Source organism: Labrus mixtus, chromosome 4, assembly GCF_963584025.1.
Source record: "Labrus mixtus chromosome 4, fLabMix1.1, whole genome shotgun sequence".
NCBI lineage: Eukaryota > Metazoa > Chordata > Actinopteri > Labriformes > Labridae > Labrus > Labrus mixtus.
The window spans coordinates 27624793-27648538 of NC_083615.1; the positions used below are offsets into that span (position 1 = coordinate 27624793).

General features: G+C 40.1%; 1 protein-coding gene across 1 annotated transcript; it reads right to left on the bottom strand.

The window, feature by feature from the left end:
- Positions 1-379: 379 nt before the first annotated feature.
- LOC132973500 (probable polypeptide N-acetylgalactosaminyltransferase 8) lies at positions 380-22609 on the bottom strand. Its single transcript, XM_061036988.1, has 11 exons — positions 22432-22609; positions 21519-21873; positions 20008-20174; positions 18854-19040; positions 16176-16373; positions 15232-15346; positions 3814-3999; positions 3556-3690; positions 2029-2121; positions 1745-1915; positions 380-1072 (listed from the first exon to the last, which is right to left on the bottom strand). The coding sequence occupies exons 1-11, from the start codon at positions 22607-22609 to the stop codon at positions 953-955; spliced, it is 1905 nt and encodes a 634-aa protein (XP_060892971.1). The 3' UTR covers positions 380-952.
- Positions 22610-23746: the final 1137 nt, after the last annotated feature.

Sequence of the window (23746 nt, forward strand, 5' to 3'; positions counted from 1 at the left end):
TTTGACGAGCTACTTCATGAAATACTAATTCTGTTAAATCCTCATATTTTGTACAATGCAGAAGAAAGTGGGACTCAGTTTCAACTTCGTCCAACTCACACATCTCACAGAGTCAAATAAAGGAATATTTTTGAATCGAGCAACTTCAATGGCCAGAGGGAAAATACCAGATCGTTTTGTGCAACCAAGGATCTTTGGCTTCTAGAAAAACGCCATGTAACATATTGTATAACTCAGGCATAAAATCATGTTTGATCTGTACATATGTCCTCAGTTTTGGCTTGGATAGACCATTCTGAAACCATATTTCTTTATAATTGATCAAGAGCTTATCTTTCATGGAGTTAATGTTACAACACAGATTATTCATGATGCCAGTCTGACATCGGTGCCCATGAAGCCACAGCAGCCACAAGAGCCGAAAGGAAGGCAGTGTCAGATCAACACCCACTGCAAGCAGAATAAGACCCTTCTCTCCTGGAAAGAAATCCAGTTTCTGAGAGGAGCAGGAGGAGGAGCATCATTAAAAAAATGTTTCCTCTCATTATTTCGGTGTTTATCTCTTTTTGCATTGTTTAATTAAAATGCATATCCTAATATAGTCAACAATATTAATAGACTAAAAGTTATTTATTATTTATTTTTGTAGAATGTATTTTAGCGACGGAAGACGTGGAACAGCAGTAAAAAGAAAAGACAAAAAAACTGCCCACTATAAAAAAGCCAACAAATATTGTGAATTGACATGAGACAATTAAAAGGTTGCCAATCCAGCTCTATGCTCTGTGATATTTTGTTTGTACATTAAAGTAAGTTGTATTTATTGTAATTTATGATAACTTCATCAAAAAAATTAATTGTGTGTTTATGAGCACAAACATTGAAATTACATATGACGGCCTGACAGACTCAGTCGCTCGCAGGGGGCCCAAAATTGCTGGCGGTCCTGGTGTTAAAATGCTTTAATTATGTTTTGAATGTTCCATCTTTGGCCAGAGCACTGCTGCATTAGAAGTTTTCCATTTTTAATCTCCAGACATCTCTTCGTCCGTCTGCTCTTGAGTTCTTTGCCCTGAAAGAGAGAACACAATATCATCTGCATACAACATTAACCAATATTTTCTGTAAACTCTTTTATCCTCTAAAAGCCCTGACACACCAAGGAGATTGTCGGCCGTTGGCCCTAGTTGGACCATCGGTGAGCGGTCGTCGTCCTAGTTTTTGCCGTGTGTCCGGCTCTGTCGCTACTCATCGGCATTTTTTTGGCCAATTCGACATGTTGAATCGTCGTCAGCGGTCAGTGAGAGGAATCGCCAGAGCCATTTTCAACTTTTTATCAGACATTATTCTCGATTAGTAGGCTACCTATAAAACGAGTGGTGTGCAACAGCGGTGTGAAAAATGGTCTTCTCGTATCATAACAATGGACTACCGCCACCTGCTGGAATAGAGAGTTATTTCCTCTCACGCATGTGCAGAACGTACATGTTGGTTGACCGTCGGCTGTAGTCTTTGCGGTGTGTTTTAGTGCAATATTTTGGCCAAGACAAAAGGAGATGTGAGACCACGCCAAAGGCGGCCTTTGTCGCTACTAGTTCTTTGCTGCCTGCTTGGTGTGTCAGGGCCTTTATGTCGAACACTTTGAAACTCTGACTTTCTAAACTGTTCTACAGAGATAACATTTCTCTTTGCCTCATCTCTTCTCTGACTGTCATTATTTTAATAACAGTTGATTTTGTCATACCTGAGTGAAGTCCCAGTAAATCCCCATTCCGGTCCGTGCAGCCTCTTTGCAGTCATAAAGGCCGGGGAAGGTTTCTTCCTCGCCAACGTCAGTTAAACACCGGTTGTCATTGTACTTGTGGGACTTGATGCCACCGATGTAGAACTCACCACTTTCACGGTAATAAGTGTGCTGAAGAAATAAAGTGAGCAAGTAGATTGTTTCTGCTTATCCAAATGCAGCACATTATCTTTAATGCAGCTTGTTACTTCTGAGAGACTGATCATATTTCTTCCATTACTTACTTGGGGTCCATAGTGGTGGCAAACATAGGCGATAGGTGTATGACCCGGCACTGGGCCTCGGTCAATGCACATGTTAGCATCAAGATTCCTCATCTGTAAGAAAAAGACTTATCAAAACACAATTTGATGTAAGCATGTGGCACACACCCTGCAGTGTAGTGCCTTTACCACACAGAGTCTATGAACTCTTCATGACTGATAGAGGCGGCTCATAACATTTATGATCTTTCAGTCACATTAAACATAAACATTGTTGTGGTTTATTACTTGTTGCAGCTGGCAAATTACATTTTAATGATCACCATACATGGCAAACATTTGAAAGAATGTATAAATCAAGTTATTTTTTATTACAATATTAAACTGATTTTATTTTCGATATTATTTTATTTTTTTCCCACATAGACTTAATCTGTATACCTCGCTTCAGTTCTCTTTTCGTCCTCACACACTTGCTAGCCACTCTACTCTTTCTGTTTCTATTCACTGTAGTTAAATGGAGCTCAGCGTAAGTACAAGCAGGAAGACTTTTATACAATTTTCTTCTTTCAATTTATCCCCTTCCTCTCTACAACTTCCTCCGTCTCTTGCTCTGGTGATCAGCTGATTTGGGTCGTTTATTCTTTAAGTAATAATCCAACCCGACTCTGCCACAACCTCTCTCAACCAATCATCCTGCTGCTGTCAAATTTTAAAATCTGTTCTCTCTCTTCCACAGTCAGTTTGTCATTTCAGTGCGATCACTGTGGCACCTCCTCCAACCCGGTCACCTCCATTCAAGCTCAGCAGAGTTCAGATCCAGCCTCAGAAACCCACTCCTCATCACATCCCGCATTCCTCTATCACCACCACCACCACCACCAGGGTCTAGACTCTATAGAGGGGTATCCTATCTTGCTGTCGGTCTCATCACCCCTCCAAGTACACGAAGTCATCATGATGGAGTCTAATCCCCAAAGACTTTGCACATGTATTACCTAAATGTTTCAATAAATAATTGTTCAATCTTAATTAAGTCTCTTCTGATTGAACTATTCCGGTGTCTTTCTCCATCAACCGTGCTTTTCGTTAAATCACTTTAAAATATAACTTGAATGTGGAAAGTGGGAATGGGGGGAGGGGGGCTTTAAAGAGACAGCAGCTGAAATTAAAAGTTTCAGGCAGAGGTGGAAATTAGGGATTTTACTGACGCCATTATCAGATGAATACGTTTTTGTGCTACACATCTCGCAACACTACTCAATAGGTGTCCCAGACACCTACATAGCTGATGGTGAAAGAGAGTTTAATAGATATCCTTTAAGTGTCATTTCCTCGGTAGTACTCACAACACTGCAGATACAACAGCCTGATCGAGGTGGCTTCTCTGCACCACCATATCATCGCTACACAAGGATCTTGTTACAAAGATTCAGACTGACAGAGAACTCTCGATCTTAACTCACAGAGCCGTAGTTTCATTTGTAACTTCCATTCTCAACACTGGGTGACTATGACCAACATGACTGAAATTGGAACTAAACTTACTTCTCCGTAAGCTAGTACGTCCAAGGAATCCAGCTTAGGATACACATTTTCAATGTACCATTTAAAGGGTTTACATTTCAATCTTTCTCTGAGTTGTTTCCTCTCCGAAACATCCCCAATGTCAAATCCATGATTCTGCAGAGGTAAAGAAAATTACTTTTAAAATTTAAATCTCTGTTGTTTAAGAGCAAAAAGACAGTAAAAAATCTCTTAAAAACTCTTCACAATAAAGATATTCTCTTCTGATATATGAAGTACCTCTAATGGTAAACCCCAAGCAATGTTAACATTTTTCTTGTATTCATCCATCCAGACTTCTGCTACCCTCAGGGCGTTTCTCTTCATGGCGGGGGCAAGATCGAGCATGTAGGGCTTGTGGTGCCTCTCGATGTGGGCGACCTTGGAGCAGGGCACTACTTCAACACTCCCTCCACATGTCCACACCTATATGAACAGGTACAAGAAAAAAACATAAACAAGAAAGAAAGCAGACATTTACCGTTCAACTATTCAAGAAGGTGATGTCAGATGTTTCTCATCTGTCTCATATTAGAGAAACATAATGTGTTTAGCTTGAATATGTGGAAATGTGCATTTTCACCTTCAATTTTCTAAAAATTCAATTCACTAAAACTTTTTTAAAAAGTCTGAGCCAAATCTTCAGCCTTCACTAAAGTTATTTAAAAAGAAAATCTTATTTCGAGCAGTTCTGATGATCCAAAGCAAGAATTATTTATTGTATTATCTACAATTGTACTTATTTTAAGCATGCCTTCCCTGGACGTTTGACAGAGAATCCTGACACTTAAATCTGCTTGAAGCCAAATAGTTTCTGCATGCAGTTTACATTTTCTTGTGACATTGTAAAAGTATGCTTCTGTTTGACAACTTCTAATTTTTTAATGTAATTTCAGGACTCAAAACACCACCACTCAGCTCCTGCTGCTAAACTGCCCAAGAAGAGGAAGTGGACCACTGTGGCCAGTCCTACCACTTCTCCTGCTCTTCAGCACCTTGCCCATAATGCTGACTCTATTAACGTCGGACATCAGGCCCCAGGCCAACATTCCACCTGATCAGCTACCACCACTCCTCTGCTAGATGACTGCCCACTGACGATCCACTGGTGTTCAGTGGCAAAGTATCAGTCACTATTTCATGCTGTGGTAGACGACATGCTGAGGTACAAGATCAGCCGTCTTGGAAACCCTACAGCCAAGCTCTGGGACTTTGTATGTATCAGAAACTTTGGGAACGACTGGATTGCCCAATGCTCACCGAAACAGTAGATATGATATTTTATATGAGGTTGGAGTTTATCCTCCCGTGTGATGTGGACGTATCTGGGGAACCACAACTTGGAGCTCCACCAAGAAAAAGAGTAAAAAACAGATATAAAAGTCCTTACATTAGTTGATAGTTGAGTTATTTAAGGGAAGAATCAGAATCAGAATCAGATTTATTGGCCAGGTATGCTTACACACACAAGGAATTTAACTTCAGTGAACTGTGCTCTCTTATGAACAGGTACACCATTAAATATCAACAATAAACATAATAAGAAAAGACTAATATTTACATGACTAAATATGAAACAGTGCAGTGGTGAATAGTGCAAAAGATGCTGAAGTGTAACATGATAATAAGAAAAATGCAGTTATGTGACAGATTGGTCAATTAAGATGTCAATTACAGTATTTACATAAATAAGTGTGTGTATATTGATCATTTAAATTAAATTATATATATATATATATATATATGTATATATACATATACAGTATGTATATTCACAGTGATGGTTGGTTTAGAGTCATTTCACTGCAACTGGTCTGACACTCTGACTGTTTAGCGTTCATCAGTCACAGCCTGGGGGAAGAAACTGTTCTTTTAACGGGTTGTTTTTGTGTACAGTGTTCTGTAACGCCTGCCAGAGGGGATGAGTTTGAAAAGTTTGTGTCCGGGGTGTGAGGAGTCTGCAGTGATACTAGCTGCCCGTTTCCTGGCCCGGGACTGGTATAAGTCCTGGATGAGGGGCAGGTCGACACCAATGATTTTCCTGCAGTCCTTATAGTCCGTTGCAGTCTGTGTCTGTCCAGTTTGGTTGCAGATCTAAACCAGACAGTGATGGAGGTGCAGAGAACAGACTGGATGATGGCAGTGTAAAACATGATCAGCAACTCCTGGGGCAGGTTGAACTTCCTGAGCTGACGCAGGAAGTACATCCTCTGCTGGGCCTTCTTTCTGATTGTGTCTATGTGGGAGGTCCACTTCAGGTCTCGAGAGATTGTGGATTCCAGGGACCTGAAGGAGTCCACAGGAGACACTGTGCTGTTCAGAATGGTGAGGGGGGGAGTGAAGGGGGGCTTCTCCTGAAGTCCACTGTCATCTCCACAGTCTTGAGCGGGTTCAGCTCCAGATGGTTCTGACTGCACCAGAGAGCCAGCTGTTCCACCTCCCGTCTGTAAGCAGACTTGTCAACGTCCTCGATGAGACCGATGACGGTGGTGTCGTCTGCAAATTTCAGCAGTTTCACAGAAGGGTCCCCTGAGGTGCAGTCGTTTGTGTAAAGGGAGAAGAGCAGTGAGGAGAGAACACACCACTGGGGGGCGCCAGCGCTGTTTGTCCGGGTGCTGGATGTAGTGCTCCCCAGCCTCACCTAATCCTCTGACAGGTGGAGGCCGGCACTGTGAGCTCAGTGAGTTTGTGTTGGAGAATATCCTGTTGAAAGCCGAGCTGAAGTCCACAAACAGGATCCTAGCATAGGTCCCTGGGGAGTCGAGGTGATGACGGATGTAATTCAGACCCATGTTGATATACTTTGTCTGATCTGCTTCAAATGTCACAGGTATGATCAGGGTTGGCCTCTGAACACATTGACATAACAAAATTCAACTGTTACCATAGCGCCCCCTACTACAAGGACTATTTACTACCTGCCATATAGAATTTCAGATTTCCATCAAATTTCACTTGAACGATGTCAGTACTGGCCTGATCACATCTGACCTAATACAATTATGCCATTGACATAGCGCCCCCTACTGGAAAGAGGATGTACTACATCTCTAATACTTTGTCTGATCTGCTCCAAATTTCACAGGTATAACCAGGGATGGGGTGCGTTCGAATTGTCCCTCCTATCTCCTTTCACTATCCACTTTACCTTAACCCCGGGGAAAACGTCATGAGGTTAAGGAAAGATGTTAGGAGAATTCATAAAGGACTTAGGGAAAGGCGATCTCATTGCTCTGACAATCCGACCACATTTCCACTAGGCCACATCATTAAATGCGACGGGCTGGCGGAGGTTAATGACGTGGGTCCGCCGTGTTGAAACTACAATGTTCAGATAATGGACTACTAAAAGCGCATCTAAAAAACTTTCCCCTGTGCCTTCTTACAGGTGAAATAATCCTAATTACCATAAGGTTGGGATTGATATGAAAGAAATATAGAATACCAGGCTACAAGTAAGAAAAGTGAAACCATCACCTTCCTGTCTACTCAGAAATCAACATCAAAATAAATATGATTGTATGAAATGAATTATTACATTTATGTAAGATATAGCCTACACATAATGTTCGAAGCATACAAATGTACAACTGCACAAAGCATTCTCAATGAATGAAATATGTTGAATAAAACATCATCTGATAAAAATGTATTTTATCTTTTTATCCCTTGATCTGTGTCACTTTACAATCATTGTTTATTTTCGTGAACAGTCGGATGCGCGACCCGCTTTAAATGTTGCAGCCGCAAGGAATTGTGGGGCGGCATATCTCATCTCCTTTGGTAAAGGATGGTCCAGTGTATCCTATGCTAAAGGAGGTTATGAAGAAGCATTGACCCACCTTTCCTTAACTTTTAGAGAATTCAAACGGCTCTTATCATGGAGCCACCACTTAAATGCTTCCGGGGTTAAGGTAAAATGGATAGTGAAAGGAGATAGGAGGGACAATTCGAACGCACCCATGGTTTCTGAACACTGTCACAAAGCAATGATACATGTTAATGATAGCGCCCCTACTGCAAACAATAAGTACTACCTCCCATATACAATGTCAGATTTGCTCTAAATTTCACAGGTATAATCAGGGTTGGCCTCTGAACACAGTCACATAACAATAATAAATTGTAACCATAGCGCCCCCTACTGCAAGAACAAAGTACTACCTCCTATAAACAATGTTCAATGTGCTCCAAATTTCACAAGTGTCATCACGGTGCCAGCCTGCACTGGCAGGCTCTACATAAATTATGATGTAATCTTCATTGTGTTACCTGTTCGAACTTGCCAGTGCAACAACTTTTACACAAATCGATCTGCTGGCCTCCTCCTTGGCGCCATCTCGCTGCTGCTGATTGATTGATCACTGCTTGCGGTTTTAATATTAACTTTGTTTTCTTTCCCTCTTGCCTCTATAGAATACTTTTAATACACATGGTTTGTTTCATACGGTTAAGCTCTTTCTCGACTGCAGGAACTTTTCCACAGAACTAGGGACCTTTTGATGAACTTTGTGCAAAAATAATCTACATTTATGTTTGTATTGCTTTGCCAAAATAAGTCGAGAATTTTGCTTTTTTTTTTTTTAAAACACTATCTTTGATTATATCATATTCTAACTTTGATGACTGTAAATCCTTTTCAGAAAGTATCCCTACAAAGATCTTGTGTATTGCAACCAAATGTATTTATCTTTATCTTAAATCTCTCCCTGAGAATTTCATAGCATTTCATTGGGATTAATATCATTTACCATCTTAAAAGGTGTTTCTTTGGCTTTGCGTGAAATGGTTTGACATATTCAGTTCTAATTCTTCTAACATTTCCACTCTTTCCGTTTTAATGAAACACTAAACACAGCACTTGCCACCTTTCCATTGTTAATCATTTAAGTCATTTGCAATTCAATACAGCTTGCATAATCTTTACGGGAGTTCAGGCAGCAGTGGAAATGCTGACAGCAATGCGCTGCAGGAACCACTTAGTTCTTTGAAGAGACAGTGACATCCGTCTGTACACTGACTAAGTGGACTCATGTATATTGTTTAGTAGATTAAAAAATGTCACTACAACCCACAAGAAACAGTTATCACTAGTTATTACTTAGCCATCCAGTTAGTCCACTGTTAGCTTCCATGTTGTTGATCCTGCAGCCGTCATAGATGGTAAATTTGGATAAAAGCGTCTGCAAAATACCGAACTATAACCATAACCAGCGGTGGCTGCACAACACTGCCATCTACTGGTTGTTCAGGGGAGGCCGTATTTGCGATCAAATTCGGGGGTATTTATTTATGGATTGCAGTGTAAGAAAGTCTCAAAATTATCGAGAGAAAAGCCCAAAAGCGATCCACAAATGCAGAATCCACACACAAAGTCAAGCATATTTATTTTTCCAAATCTCAAAAATATATTTACAAATACACGTTTATTTTTACAAATTAGTTTTGTATTGTATGTCACGTTTTTATATTTGTATATTTGTATTTGTATATTTATAAATGTATGCATATTTATACATTTCATTTCGATATGTATAAATCTTTTTGATACAATTCTATCTCCATATGAGAACGCCTCAGAATCCCCCAGGAGGAGTTGGAAAACGATAATGGGAAAAGAGAAGTCTGGGTTCTTAGCCTTTTGCCAACGCAAACCAACACTGAATAAGCATTAGAAAATAGATGGAGAATTAAGACAATAATTCCACAAACATTGACTGAAAGAAAGTTATTTCATTTAAACTTTTGTAAACTTTTAGTATCAATGAAACATCACATCAAATTAGATTTGAATATTTTTTATTTTATTTTATTTTTCATTTTTCATTTTTCTTCATTATTATTATTGTTATCATTATTATTTTAGTGTTGTATTATTTCTAAATGACCAGAACTTAACTTTAAACTTAAAACCCATAAAATAAGGTTCCTTCCCCCTCAAGCGAGCAAGGAAAAACTTCCCCCAAACCCTTTAACAGGTCAAGAAGGAAGAAACCTTGAGAAGGATCACACAAGAGGGGACCCCCTTCCAAGGTTGAAGGGCACCTAGTGGGCAGGATGACAAAAATAAATTACAAAGTCAAAATGGGGTTACTGGTTTGGCTGTCTGGGTATTACCTGCACGCGTCTGTATTTGATGAGAGTAAAACCGTGTAAATGAGGGCCGGTGTCGTTATGAATTAAATTATTTTTGTCGACAGCTGACCTTTGAGTGCCTCTAATTTTTTTCATCGGTTCTGGTGGTATTGTGATGTCTACCCATGGAGCCTTTGGTACTTTGGGCTTATCTGGTTTCATTTTGGGCTGAATCTTTTTCTGAATCTTTTGCTTCTTGATCTTTGGTAATTTCTGCATTGTGCTAATGCTGTCTGGTTCTGAATTATTTGGTCCTGTAGAAGTTTCTAGTACTAGAGGGCTAGCTTTGATTTTTTCTTGCAAAACCTCCCTTTTCATTATTGACCCTTTCCTGGGTTTATTTGGGAAATCCTTACCCTTATCTAAATACAGCTGATCTCCTCCCGTCCCATTCTTTGGACTAGGTGGACTAACATACTTTTGTGAAACTATTGGTACCGGGGTATTTAAAGGTTGAAAGTGTTTACTGTCTTTAGTTTTGTCCTGAATTTGTGTCACCATGCGCTGGGGGTTTTCTGATCTTTTCTTTACATTGTCAGAGGTTGTCTCTAAATGATTGCTGGGAAAACTGACGGCTTTGGATTTTGAAACTGACGTTGAAACCTTCCTCTGAGTCGGTGTAACTATACGCTGGGGTTTTGCTGGGGTTTTGTGGATGTCTGTGTTTTTTTCCATGAGTTTGGAGGGCAGACTGTTTCCGTTGGATTTTGTCACTGATACAATTTTAGGTGTTGAAACCTTTTCCTTAGCTGATGCCACTGTACGCTGGGATTTGTCTGGTGTTTTACGGAAGTTGTTTGTATTTTTATCAAGGGGTTTTGAGGGCACACTGACTGCCTTGGATTTTGTCACTGATACAATTTTAGGTGTTGAAACCTTTTCCTTAGCAGATGCCACTGTACACTGGGATTTGTCTGGTGTTTTACGGAAGTTGTCAGTGTTTTTATCAAGGGGTTTTGAGGGCACACTGACAAACTTGGGTTTTGAAACTGATCCAATTGCAGGTGTCAAAAGCTTTTTGAGTCCGGGCATCTCTACTTTTGGCATTTTTTCAGGTGTTTTACAGACATTACTAGAGGATTTTTCCACGGGTTTGGAGGGCAGACTGTTTGCCTGGGACTTTGACACTGATTCACTTGCAGGTTTTGAAACCTTTTTCTGAGACTGTGTCACTCTGTCCTGGGGTCTTTCTGGTGTTTTTTCAAGGAGTTTGGAGGGCAGACTGACTGCCTTGGACTTTGACCCTGACACAATTTCAGGCGTGGAAACCTTTTTCTGAGTCAACGTTACTATGCACTGCGGTTTTTCAGGTGTTTTAGGGGCATTGTCAGCAGATTTTTTAAGGGGCTTGGAGTTCAGACTGACTGCCTTGGTCTTTGACTCTGACACAATTTCAGGTGTGGGAACCTTTTTCTGAGTCGACGTTACTATGCGCTGCGGTTTTTCATTTGTTTTAGGGGCAGTGTCAGTGGATTTTTTAAGGGGCTTGGAGTTCAGACTGACTGCCTTGGTCTTTGACCCTGACCCAATTTCAGGTGTGGGAACCTTTTTCTGAGTCGACGTTACTATGCGCTGCGGTTTTTCATTTGTTTTAGGGGCAGTGTCAGTGGATTTTTTAAGGGCCTTGGAGGGCACACTGACTGCCTTGGATTTTGACCCTGCAGGTGTTGAATCTGTGTTCTTAGTTGGTGGCACCTTATGCTGTGATTTGTCTGTTGCTTCTTTGACATTGTCAGTTGTTCCCTTACTCTTCTGTTGAATAGGTGCCTCTACCCATGATACTCTGAGTGTCTTTTTTTGAGTCTTCTGTGCATCCTTTACCTCATCCAGAGATGGCATACAATGAGATACTGCAGATATCTTTTTTGTAGTGGTGGTAGAAGACTTCTGACTTTTCTTCATTTCCTTCTTGAAATTTTTCTCTGGAAAAGAAAATTTTAAAAAGGACATGTATTAGTACACAATACATATTTTCTAAAACATGTTTTATAAGTACATTTTTTAACTTATCTGTGTAATGATTTCATTATTATTGTTATTTTTATCATTCAACTGGCTGGGAGGCAGAAAAGATATCCAAAATAATGATTATAATGAGTAATACTTAATACCATCTTGCCTGAATAAAACACTTATTAAAAAGTTTGCATATTATGTTAGCCTTTTAAAATCAATCTAAGAAACCTGAAATTGATTTTTATATTACTACTTAAATTACTCAAGTGACTAGCTCAGGACACCAAAAATAAGAAAACTTAAATAAAACATATGATATAATGGAACAGTAGCTTACCCCATAGCTTGTGGTGTCTCAAGATGGTGATCTTGGGCTCCGTTTCTGGGTGAGATTCTCGATAGCTGATCAATTCTGTCATATACTGAAGTGAAAAGTCAGCGATGTTGTTTTGTTGTGAGAGGCTGACTGCTTTTGTAACACATTCCAACTCGCTCTCAAGTCCGTTTTGATACAAACTCTCAAAATTCATTTTTAAATGTCTTTTAAAGTTGTCTTTCCTAAATCAAAGTAAGTATACTGCCCAGCTGACTATAAACTTGTCTATTAACTGTGTTCTGTCTGTTGACTGTGTTCAGTCTGAGCTTTGCCTCTCTTGGAGAACTATGTCATAGAATGCTCAGATCAAAGGCATGATGTCATCGAATGCTCAGATTAAAGGCATGATGTCATAGAATGCTCAGATCACAGGCATGATGTCATAGAATGCTCAGATCACAGGCATGATGTCATAGAATGCTCAGCTCAAAGGAATGTGCGACAGTCCATTGGATTTTTTTTGTGATAATTGAAAAAACTTTATTCATAAACATTATCCCACACATTACAATTATGTCACCTTGTAAAGCTGTGTACACACCAAACACACAAAAGTCGACGGAATGACTCCCTGAGTGACATCACCCGTCTGTTACGGAGGCAGCAAATGAGTCTAATCGACGGCTGCATCCATATTGGAATTGCTGTCTCAACCTAACTTTGGATCAACCTAGTTACAGCGTTAAGGCGGGACTAAACTCCGCCCATTTAACTCGACGTTAGCAGTCCACTTCACAGCATAGCTAACGGCTACGGCTGCTGTCATCCCCTACAGCTTTCCTGCTCACGCTCCTCCTGCTAGCCTGGAGATAAAACAAACTCTAAAATAAATAGTAATTTGACATTAAACTTTTCTACAACACAGTTAAAACGAATTATCTTCAACCCAAATATTTATTGAAGTCTTAATTATTTGTAATTAACTTTTTAACCCAGACTTTTTCTGGGTTAGCAGAGCAATACATTAGTAAAGTTTTAACATACAATTTACGAAACAATTTGAGGCTAATCTTTACATTTAAATTCTCACATTTTGTTACAAATCCTTACTTGGGTGTAATTGCATGTTTAAGGATAAGAAGTCTGTTTTAAAACAATAAAAGACAGAGCTTTGGCATCTTTTTTCTTTTCTTTTGTTAATAAAACTACTGTTAGACCATAGACTGTAAATAAATATGTGAGACATCCAGAAGAAATAAATATTACAATGCATGCAGTTCATGGTTGTTACTGTTCTGACAAAAAGAGGAATGTCTTGGACTTATATTTACTGATGTCAACAGCGATGAAATAGTTTGTATTGTCAAACTAACAACAGGCTGATAACTCTTTTCCTTCATCAACCCCCCCCCCAGTACAGTGTTCAAGACAGGAGCTACTCAGACAAAAACATTTTGAACTAAGCTGTAAACATGTTAATTTCTGCTGTAAAAACAGGCTTTTTTGGCTGTGGGCTTATGTGACTACTGGTGTTCCTGGAGTCAGCCTCAAGCAGACACTTGATGAACTGCAGTTTTTTGTACTTCCGCATCGGCTTAATTTTTCAAGACCTGATGTTGCCACTTGGGAATGTCATGAAATTGCATCGCAAGGACGAATTGTAATGTCGCGCAAGTCGCGTCTTCGTGCAAGTTCAAAATATTCAATCGTCCAGCCAATCATCATTGACAGAAGACAACAGCAAGGATGACGTCAGGAATGGAGGAGAAAGTAATCATTGCAGTATACTTTGCATAGAGTACATCCTCCAATAAATAACCTGAAGCACTATTATTTCATTTCTGTGGTTTTCCTGTAGGTGACTATTATGCAACCGGACTGAAGCAGCAGGTTGTGAAGGTGGACGCCATCATCATGGATGCCATCATCATTTTTGCAGTGCTGATTCTGAAGAGCACGCCTTCACCAAGGACTCAAAGGTAAAATCATCTCTCATATGATTGGACAGTTTTTAATGTAACTGCTATGAGCATCATGTTTAAAGACATGTAAAAGTAATTTTAGTAACAATTTATATTTTTTCTTAAAATGTAAGGAATACTAGCAGCTTTTAACAGATTTTAACTCTATGATAATGCAAGAAGTCTAGTTCAGGTTTAAATTGTTTTTCTTTCTGTCTTCAAGGAAATCATTACCCAAAGGAAACAGCAGTCCAGACTCTACTCATCAGTTGAGGTCTTCTCTGACTAAAGGTCATCAGGTGAGGTCTTCTCTGACTAAAGGCCCTGACACACCAAGGAGACCGTCGGCCCGTAGGTGAGCGGTCGTCGCCCTAGTTTTTGCGGTGTGTCCAGCTCCGTCACTACCCGTCGGCCCCAGTAGGCCTTTTTTTGGCCGATTCCACTTGTTGAATCGCCATGAGCCGTCGCCGGTGTGGGTGGGGGTAGGAATCTCTCTGATTGGCTGTTCAGTTAAGCAAAATGGCACTGACAATACCAGTGCCATTTTCAACTTTTTAATCAGACATTTTTCTCCATTAGAAGTACCTATATTACGAGTCTTGAGTGACAGCGGTGAGAAAATTGTCTTCTCGTATCACAACAACGGTTTATTTATCCGTGTTCTTCCTCGCCGCCGCAAGATGGCACTGCACACAAATAGGCTGTATGATTTGTTTTATGGGTATTTACCACACAAAACCAAATCAGTACATTGAAGAGATTTTTTTGGCCAAAAACTCAAGTTACTTCTGCATATTTCTCATGAAGCACAAGAATCCAACTGACTGCAGTTTCTGCTCACACTGCTGAAATCATGTCTCATTGTTTAAGTTTCACAGTTGTACTAGTTGTCTTTAGATCATGGTCATTCTGTCTTAATTTATGTGCAATATGAAGCTATGAGTTAACCAAAGTGTGCTAACATTAGCCTGCTAATACAACAATGCAGGACACAGGCAATTGCAGCTTGAGCAAAGTACAATTTTGTCCGCCACTTGCGCTTAGTGGTGCTTAATTATGGTGCATTCTGATTCATAACTACTTTTTGTGAACGCGAGTGGAGAGGGGTTGGATGTGTTGCCAAACAGCAGTTTGTTTTGGTTTCATGCTGGTGCTCAAGGGCGACATCTACTGGATCAAAATGTTGCACATTCTTTCTCCAGAGGATCTTTGGGCTCCATATTTGCAGATTGCCCGGAGATTCTGCCGTCAGCTGTAAAGTTTCATGTTAGAAGAGTGGCATCAACTCACACGAATTCCTAGCTCGACATTTTCTCCTCCGTATACGGTCATCCCTTCATCAAGAACTCCAATTTCTCCGAGGAACTTTCTATCAGCAACAAAAATGCCCATGACGGACGGACTCCTGAAGCCATAGAGGAAGACTGTTATTATTAAGACCTCGATACATATAGTACATAATATCTCTCAGTCATCACAGCATATTGAGAATATTTGATCATTAAGAATTCTCCATTTATAAATTGTTAAAGTCACAGTAAGCATCATTATCTGCTGAGATCATTCCTAAACATTTACAATATTTAAAATGTTATGTTCTTTAAATCAAACAGTCTCTGATCTGTGTCTGTGAGCCCCTGCCCGTTGTATTTTTTAAACTTGTCTGGTCTGAATCAAACAACCAATCAGGGCTCTTGAAAGAGTGAGGCCTAAACATAGAGCGTGCAATTTGATTATCCAGCTCTTAAGAAGGGAGTCATTTTGGGTTTTATGAACTGAATACAACTGAACCACATGGACTCAATGAGGCACAGGATGTGAGCTGTTCTAATCTGGATGATTGGTCATGTGACCATATGTATTTAACACAACTGTGTTTGCCCATGGGATTATGTGGGGCAAACCTGAGGATTCATGACTTATTTTTCCTTGTATGTTTCCTGTTACCGACCGGACCTGAGAGCGTAGGTTGTCTGTGCAAGGGGCACCCTGTTGGTCATTTAGATTAACCAATCAGGATTATCTAGACAATCACAATGACTCTGTACAAACTAGCATCAACTAGCTTCCATGTTACAGGACTTGTGTCAGCAGCTCTTTTGATTTGGTGGGAGGGGCTTAACAGAGTGATTCAAGGTTTGTTCACAGTGCTTACTTCCACTCAATGTTCAAATGATGTTATATTTGTTTGACAAGCGTGTAAATCCGAAAAAGACAGATTGAATTAAACTTACTTTCCAGGTAATGAGTTGTCGTTGAGTTTGTAATAGTCAGGAGAAAAGGACTCATACATGCACCATAAAGCCCAGTCGAAGGCGTGTGCAGCTGATTGGTACGGAGTCACCCTGAGGTCGTCGAACAAGACTTTGTCAAACACAGGTGACACCACCACTGTTCGGTCACCTTTGAGCTGGGTTAGCAGGGGTTCAGCCCTGCATGAAGGAAAGGGAGGCAAATTTATCAATCAATACAACATATTTCCTAAATTCAAAGAAAGTTGTTTTGTGGGTTAAATTGTACTGTTTCTAAGAATAATCAGTACAACAAAAGGTTCCATTTAAGTCTCATAATAACATTTTATCAGGAGCTACTTAGTGCTGTGAATCAGTCTTATCACTTCTGTATGACTGAGATGAGGCTAAATAAACATGAAGAGCACAAAGAGCCTGCTGCTTGAAGGCTTTCACCTCCTATTTCACAAGTTTAAATCTGAGGCCACATAAGGGAAAACTAGGGTTGCATGAAAAACGTTTAGTAGCCTACAGATGCAGAGACTGACGAGATGAGCAAAATAAGCCATCTTACCTCACGTCTGATGCACCTCTGAATTGTCTGAGACTGTGACTAACAGCACTCGCCCATGCCTCATTATCCCCACTGCAACAACGCTCTTGTGCAAGGGCTTTAAGCCTTCATTGCTCAAGCTGTGTCTCAAGATGGCGAGTAAATAAGGTTGTGGTGGCTCTCAGATTAGGCAGCGGCTGCACAGGCAAGTTGTGAAACAACATAAATATCTAACCTCACCCTCCCTTAAAAAAAAAACACACCCTGAGCAAAACTATCCAGGTCACACAGAAGCCAAAAATATGAGGCAGGCTGTCTTTACCATCAACCCTAAATCACCTCGCCTTTCACTTGGTTGCTGTATGAACGCCTCCCCTTTGTGAAATGCAATATCTGTGGACGCAAACTTAAATTTTCAGTTCTGGTGGTTAGCTTGAAAATTTGAATATGAGGAAAAAATATTCTGGAAGCCAGTAGTTGACGGGAAAACTAATGTTTAACATAATAGCCCTCTGTTTATAGTACCTGAAAATGTATGTCAGGGATAATATACAGTGAGCAGGTTGTTATCACTAAGGCGTGCTGTCTCATCCTGAAGGGGTTCCTCCACTTTAACAACACGCTCACTATACATTCCTCCCCTTTATTACACGGCTACTTACTTTAGAATCCCCAAAAAATTAGAAATTATTTGTGTTTTTAAAATGATACATGTCTTTAGAAACACAACCATAATCCACAGTGTCATGTGTGGACACACAGATGTTGGGCCCTGTTTATCTAAACATCTATATGTTCTGAGATGGAAAATACCCGCTCTTGCTTACACATACATGCCTTGAAAGAGGTTGTAGCTGTGCCTGGAAGCGGCACAGGTTCACTGTTTTTTATATATAGCCTATAGATGAATAATTAGTGATGCCTTGGTGTCTAGTTCTGTTCTGGTTTACAATGTCCTTGTTGTATTCTTCATAAATATTGGAAGATATATAGATATTGTGTATGAAAATAAACATGTCATTTATTTATTTGGTAAATATATGTGGTGGTGGTTAAAGGCAAATGTGCGACATTTTACACATAAATACATCAGAAATCAAGGCTATCCTGTGTAAATGTGTCTCTGAGTCCTGACTGTCTACAATGAATGAGAAGCTCGAGTCCCGCTGGCTGTGTTGTTGTCAGAGCTGTGTTTACATGGACGGGACGGCCGGCTCCTCCCCTTGTGTATAAAAGCTGATTTAGTCAAAGACTAGAGAGAAGAAGAAGAACATACTCACTGATTATTTGGATGTCATGTAAGAGTTTTTAGTTCTTGGTCATTCTGATTTAATTTATGTGCAATATGAAGCTACAAGTTAACCAAAGTGTGCTACCATTAGCCTGCTAACACAACAATGCAGGACAAAGGCAATTGCAGCTCGAGCAAAGGACAATTTTGTCCGCTGCTTGCGCTTAATGGTGCTTAAATATGGTGCGTTGTAATTGATAACTCCTTCATGCGAATGTGAGTGGAAAGGGGTTGGAGGTGTGTCGCTGGAGGAGAGCGGAGTTGTCAGCAAACAGCAGTTTGTTTTGGTTTTATGCTGGTGCTCAAGGGCGACTTCTGCTGGATCAATGAGTCGCACAATCTTGGCCCTGGGGAGCATACTTATCTAACTCACTTCCCGACACCTCACTGTTTGCTATCCTCTCCGTGTCTAGAGTCTGCTTTACACAGCCTTTCTTACAGTAAGTATAAATGCACCTTAGGACTCAACGCATACAGTGTTCCTCAGTTTTGTAGATTTCTCTGTCATAGTGTAAAGTTTTTGTGTCTTTTATCCTCTTTTCATGAGTCTTTTTGTTTCCTTTCTGTCCATCCCTCAGTGCACAGACCCATGGATAATGAACCAGACTACTTTCTGCAGATTGATATGACTACAGTGACCTCCAAAGTCTGGGATTAGAGCCCAGTAGTAACCTTCTGCCCTTCAGTGTAATGGTGTCTTCTTATCAAGACGTAGCAGACCGTTGCTACGGGTAATTAGAATCAGAATCAACCATAATAAAATCAAATGTTGCACATAAACCTTTGACACAGAAACCAGTGTGGAAAATAAAGTGGGTTTTTTAACCACAGTCTTACCACATCTCATGTACTTCAATGTGTGCATCCAGGATAGCCACCACATCTGCAGTGGCCGCTCTCCATCCAGACGCCCTGGCAGCAGCAAGGCCTCGCTGCTCGTTGTGCCTCACTCTTGTGATAAGAAGACCTGGGTTCTGCTGCTCCAGTGACTTCACGTATATATCAAGGTTTTCTTTGAGGTCCTCTGGATTGAAAAGAGAAGGATAAACGATAAATGCATTGTAAAGTGTCCATTAGTATGAACTTATCCACACTTCAACATGAGACAGCAGGAGATGGAAACCTTCTGGTAGAGAGACGACCGACTCTACTACTGAGCCACAGAAAGGACAGTTTAGGCGAGGTTGATTTATCAATGTTGAATGCGAAACAAAGAAAAGTGTGTTTAATTTGTGAAGAAGTAGAAGAAGTTATTTCAACATGAAGGCCCGTGCTGATGTAGGGATTGTATAATAATGTCACTCATGAAAGGGCGGACACCGCAAATATGAAACTGTTTATACTACCAATCGATCTCTTGATATATGCGCAAATATTGAAACAGAGAAATTAAATGCCTATTTTGATTATAATGCCAACAACATGTTTCGCGAAGGTTTGGCACGGTCATTTTTTAACATTTAAATTTTTAAAATTCTTGCATAGCATAGAAATTCAGCTGTTTAAAGGTTCAGGGTCTCCTTTGTCTTATATTACACTTCATAACAAGACTTTTAAAGGGTGACAGGTCAGGACTGCAGGAAGGCTGTTTGAATACATCCAGAATGTGGTTTGGCATCGTCTTCAGGTATTCCCTGAAAAAGACATGGCTTTCTATTTCTATTGCATTTGTAGCTCCTTAACATGTAATATGGTTCAGCATTAATGGAGCCTTCACTAATGTACAGGTTTCCCATGCCATGTGCACTAATGCACACCCATACATATATAATGGATTCTGCTTCTGGACAAATGGCGCTCGTGCATGTAAGTGAGGGGCGTGGCTATTAAGGGAGCAGAGTGGGAAGGGGGTGAGTGTAGACGGAGCACTGAGGGAATGCTACTTTCAAAATCATGCTAGTTTTTTAAAACTACCAACCCTGCCTTTAAGTAATATATAAGCTTCTGATTATTTAATCTGAGTGTGCCCAATCTGATTTTTGGTGACCAACCATTGGAGCTGTTGTCATCCACCATTATTATCTCCTTCAGCAGGTGTCTAGGGGTGCGGTCGATGATGCTGCGCAGGGCTCTCTTGAGAATAGACAGAGCCTCGTCCAGGTAGATCAGCACGACTCCGATACTCGGCAGATCCTTTGGATAACTCTTCTTTGCACATCTATTCAGAGACAAAACTGTTTTAGTGTCAACAACTGCATAAGATCTTTATGATAAAACTAGGGCTGGGCACGTTAACGCGTTATTTTCGCGTTAACTCATTAATTAATTATCGCAGACAATTATTTTATCTCGCATTAACGCAGTTTTTATTATTCATTTTCTTATTGTAAAAGTCTGTTGCTCACTGGCTTTTATTTTGTGAGCGAGCCTAGTATGTTGCTTACTGCTGCGCATGTCTGCTGCGGCGCTCACAGGGAAGAGGAAACAGTATTGCCAACTTGGCGACTTTCTCGCTAAATCTGGCGACTTTCCAAACCCCCTTGGCGACTTTTTTTGTCAACAGCTACTAGCGACAAATCTAGCGACTTTTTCTGGTGTTATTGGAGACTTTTTTGGTGTAAGAAACTGACGTGAAAGCACGTATTGCTCTGCAGTTACTGTCCTCAACGAGCAGCGGGTGCTGCCGTGAGCCCCTCCCCCTTCCAAAAGCACTCACAGGCTGTCAGTGTAGCCTCGCGCAGCAGACCCAGCTGCAGTCAGAGAGCAGAGAGGAGACCCACACCACTCTGCGTCCAGACTGCAACGAATGCAATAAGCTTTAGTTTTATATTTATTTGCTTTGATTACATTGTTTAAATTGAGAAGTACATTTACAATAAAAGTGCGCTATACACTACTTTTTAATTCATTATTGGATTTTGCGTATAACAATGCGATTAATCACGATTAATCACAGGAACTCATGCGATTAACGCGATTAAAACTTTTAATCGTTGCCCAGCCCTAGATAAAACACACCCTTCAAGAGAAAGGATAAGGAAATAATCAATGAGTGATTAAAGGCAGGGTTGGTAATTTTAGCATGATTTTGAAAGTAGCATTCCCTTAGTGCTATGTCTGCACCCACCCCCTCCCCTCTGTGCTCCCTCAAAAGCCACGCCCCTCACTTACATGCACAAGTGCCATTGGTCCAGAAGCGGACCTCAGCTCATGCTTTGAGTGTGGGCTCGTGCATGCATGGGGTAGAGAGCGAGCAGAGAGACAGGGCGGCGTGTGATTGGTTCATCAGATTGGTACCTCGTGGCAGACATTGGTTGAAGTTTTTACAGGCTTACAACTGATACAGATGACAGATTTTCTTAGTTCCTTATTCAGAGAACATGAGTTATTAATCTCTGTCAGGACCTAAAGACAATTCAACCAAAATCTTAAAAAGTGTATCTGGAGAAAATTGCCAACCCTGCCTTTAAGTAGAGGGAGTCTATAGAAAGAGTTTGTTTAACTTATCTCTGAGTTTGAAGTGAAATGACAAGTCTGACATCAAACCATGTCTTACGTATACCTTGGGTCCCTGGTGTCTGGCAGAGGTCGATCTAGAGGAAGGCGATCGCTGAGAAAAACATTGTATCCATACTTCTTAAACAATCCCTCTGCCTCTCTTTGTTCATCCTCAGACAGATTCGTCCCCCACTCCTTGAACAGGGCAGAGTGAGGGTACAGTAATTTTGACTTTTTTTCTGTATGGTGCTGGATCTTTTCATGGTCCTTGTTCTTTGTTTCCCTTTTCTCTTTCTGCTCTGGCTGTTTTCTGGCAGGTATCTGATCAACCTCTGCGGCCACTCTTCGTGTGTCCCTGTCTTCCTCGAGTAATTTCTGCATGGCATCCTGCTTTTGTTCTAAAGAACTGAATACTTTGTCTGGGGAAAAAAAGAGAAAGAAGGATGATGGAGACTGAGAGCGAGGAATTAGAGGTAGGGCTGCGATATGGCCTTAAAATGAAATCTCAGATATTGTAATTTTATCAATACAATTCAGTCAAAGAACAAAAGCAAACTACATTTCACTTCCAGGATTATAAAAGGAACCTGGATTTCTCTTTAGGGGTTAAGGTGCGAGCTGTAAACTTGTCTTTAAAAGGGCACTTTGCAATTTCAGGCTACAGCAAAAGTACAGACGAGGTAGAGAAGCAGAATACTTGTGGAAATTGGGGCAAACCATGGTAAACTTCTGTTCAATCTTATTTACAATGAAATCCAAAGAAAGAAAAGGAAATATAAGATCAAATGTTCTGCTATTAAAAAAGAATAATGGGCTATGGTGTAGCTGTCAATTTAACTCATTTATTAGACTTTTAATCTGTGACACAGGCCTTCAAATTTATTCAACAAAATGTATTTAAATGCACATAAAATAAATGTATAGAAAATCAGGAACTGTCTTGAAGTTTACTTTTGAACAAAGCATGCTCGACTCACAGAGATTGCTGATGATTGCCTCCATGCCAGAAAAATCCCTGGCTATATGCGGCATGTCCATCTCCTTGTCATCCCCTCCTCTATGTTCATACATGCCTTTTAGAAAAGTACCAATGTAGATGAGGAGCCCAACCCCGGCCAGTGAGAGGAATGGTCGCTTTATCCATACAGCTCTCATATCATCACACACCTGCCGAGCTCCCAGAGAGAAAAAAGAAACCTCACACGTTCACACAGCGTACTTTAGATTGCAGGACTGGCAAGTTCAATCAGAGAGCTGGAGAGACATGGATGATGAGGTCTGTTTTGAAACCCACTTAATGACGTCCAGATTAAGTAGTGGCTTGTCTCCCTCCTCTGCCTGCCCATATTAGTCTAAGGTGTTTCTCTAATTAGAAGGCTGAACACATGACTTTACCTGCTGCAACCTGCACAGTTGAGGTGAAACAAAGCTTTTAAAGCTTAATTTCTAAATCATGTTAAGCCTATTTATATCATACTGCAGAGTTGTCTTCATGAATTTCAATGACTTTCCTCCTCGTCCAAATTTCCTACATCCCTCAAGTTTTTCAATGTCTTTATCTCCAAATTTGATGGTGAAGGTTTTTGAGAAAGCAATTCTGAAAACACAAGAAAAATTATAATCGGATAAAATAGATCAAAGTTACCTCTCACCACCTGCATGCCACTCTGGAGTCCAAGATGCGGGCTGCATCAGCTGGGGACTGACACCACCGAGGATTACCACTGAGCGCCACAGGAGGTCTTTTCTTTGCTCTAGGCCTACACAGTATAGAAACCATCTTAACAATCGTTGTTATCCAACAAAACCATCGTCATTACCATCATCATCATCATCATCAATAATATTAAAACCATCGTCATTATCATCATTAAGGCCGTAGAGAGCTGGGTCTTTCGCTTTTTCTTGAAGTTTTACATGTCAATTTTTCTAACAGAGGACGTTTATTCTATGAGGGACAAAAAGTGACTAAAGTATAAATAAATTAATTAATGAATAAATAAATAAATGTTGGGAGAAATGCATGCAATAATGTATAAATAAATAAATGCATCAATAAATATATAAATAAATATATATATATATATATAAATAAATGCAACAATTCATATCCAAATTAATATATAAATAAATATGTTCATATATTTATGTATGTATTTCTGTGTCCATGTACAAGGAAAAGTAAATATGTAAATTAAGTGGGCCGTCCTAACATTGCTGAAGTAGGATTGGTCAAATTTTTATTTATTTTTTAAAGATTTATTTTTGGGCTTTTTACGCCTCTAATGGAGA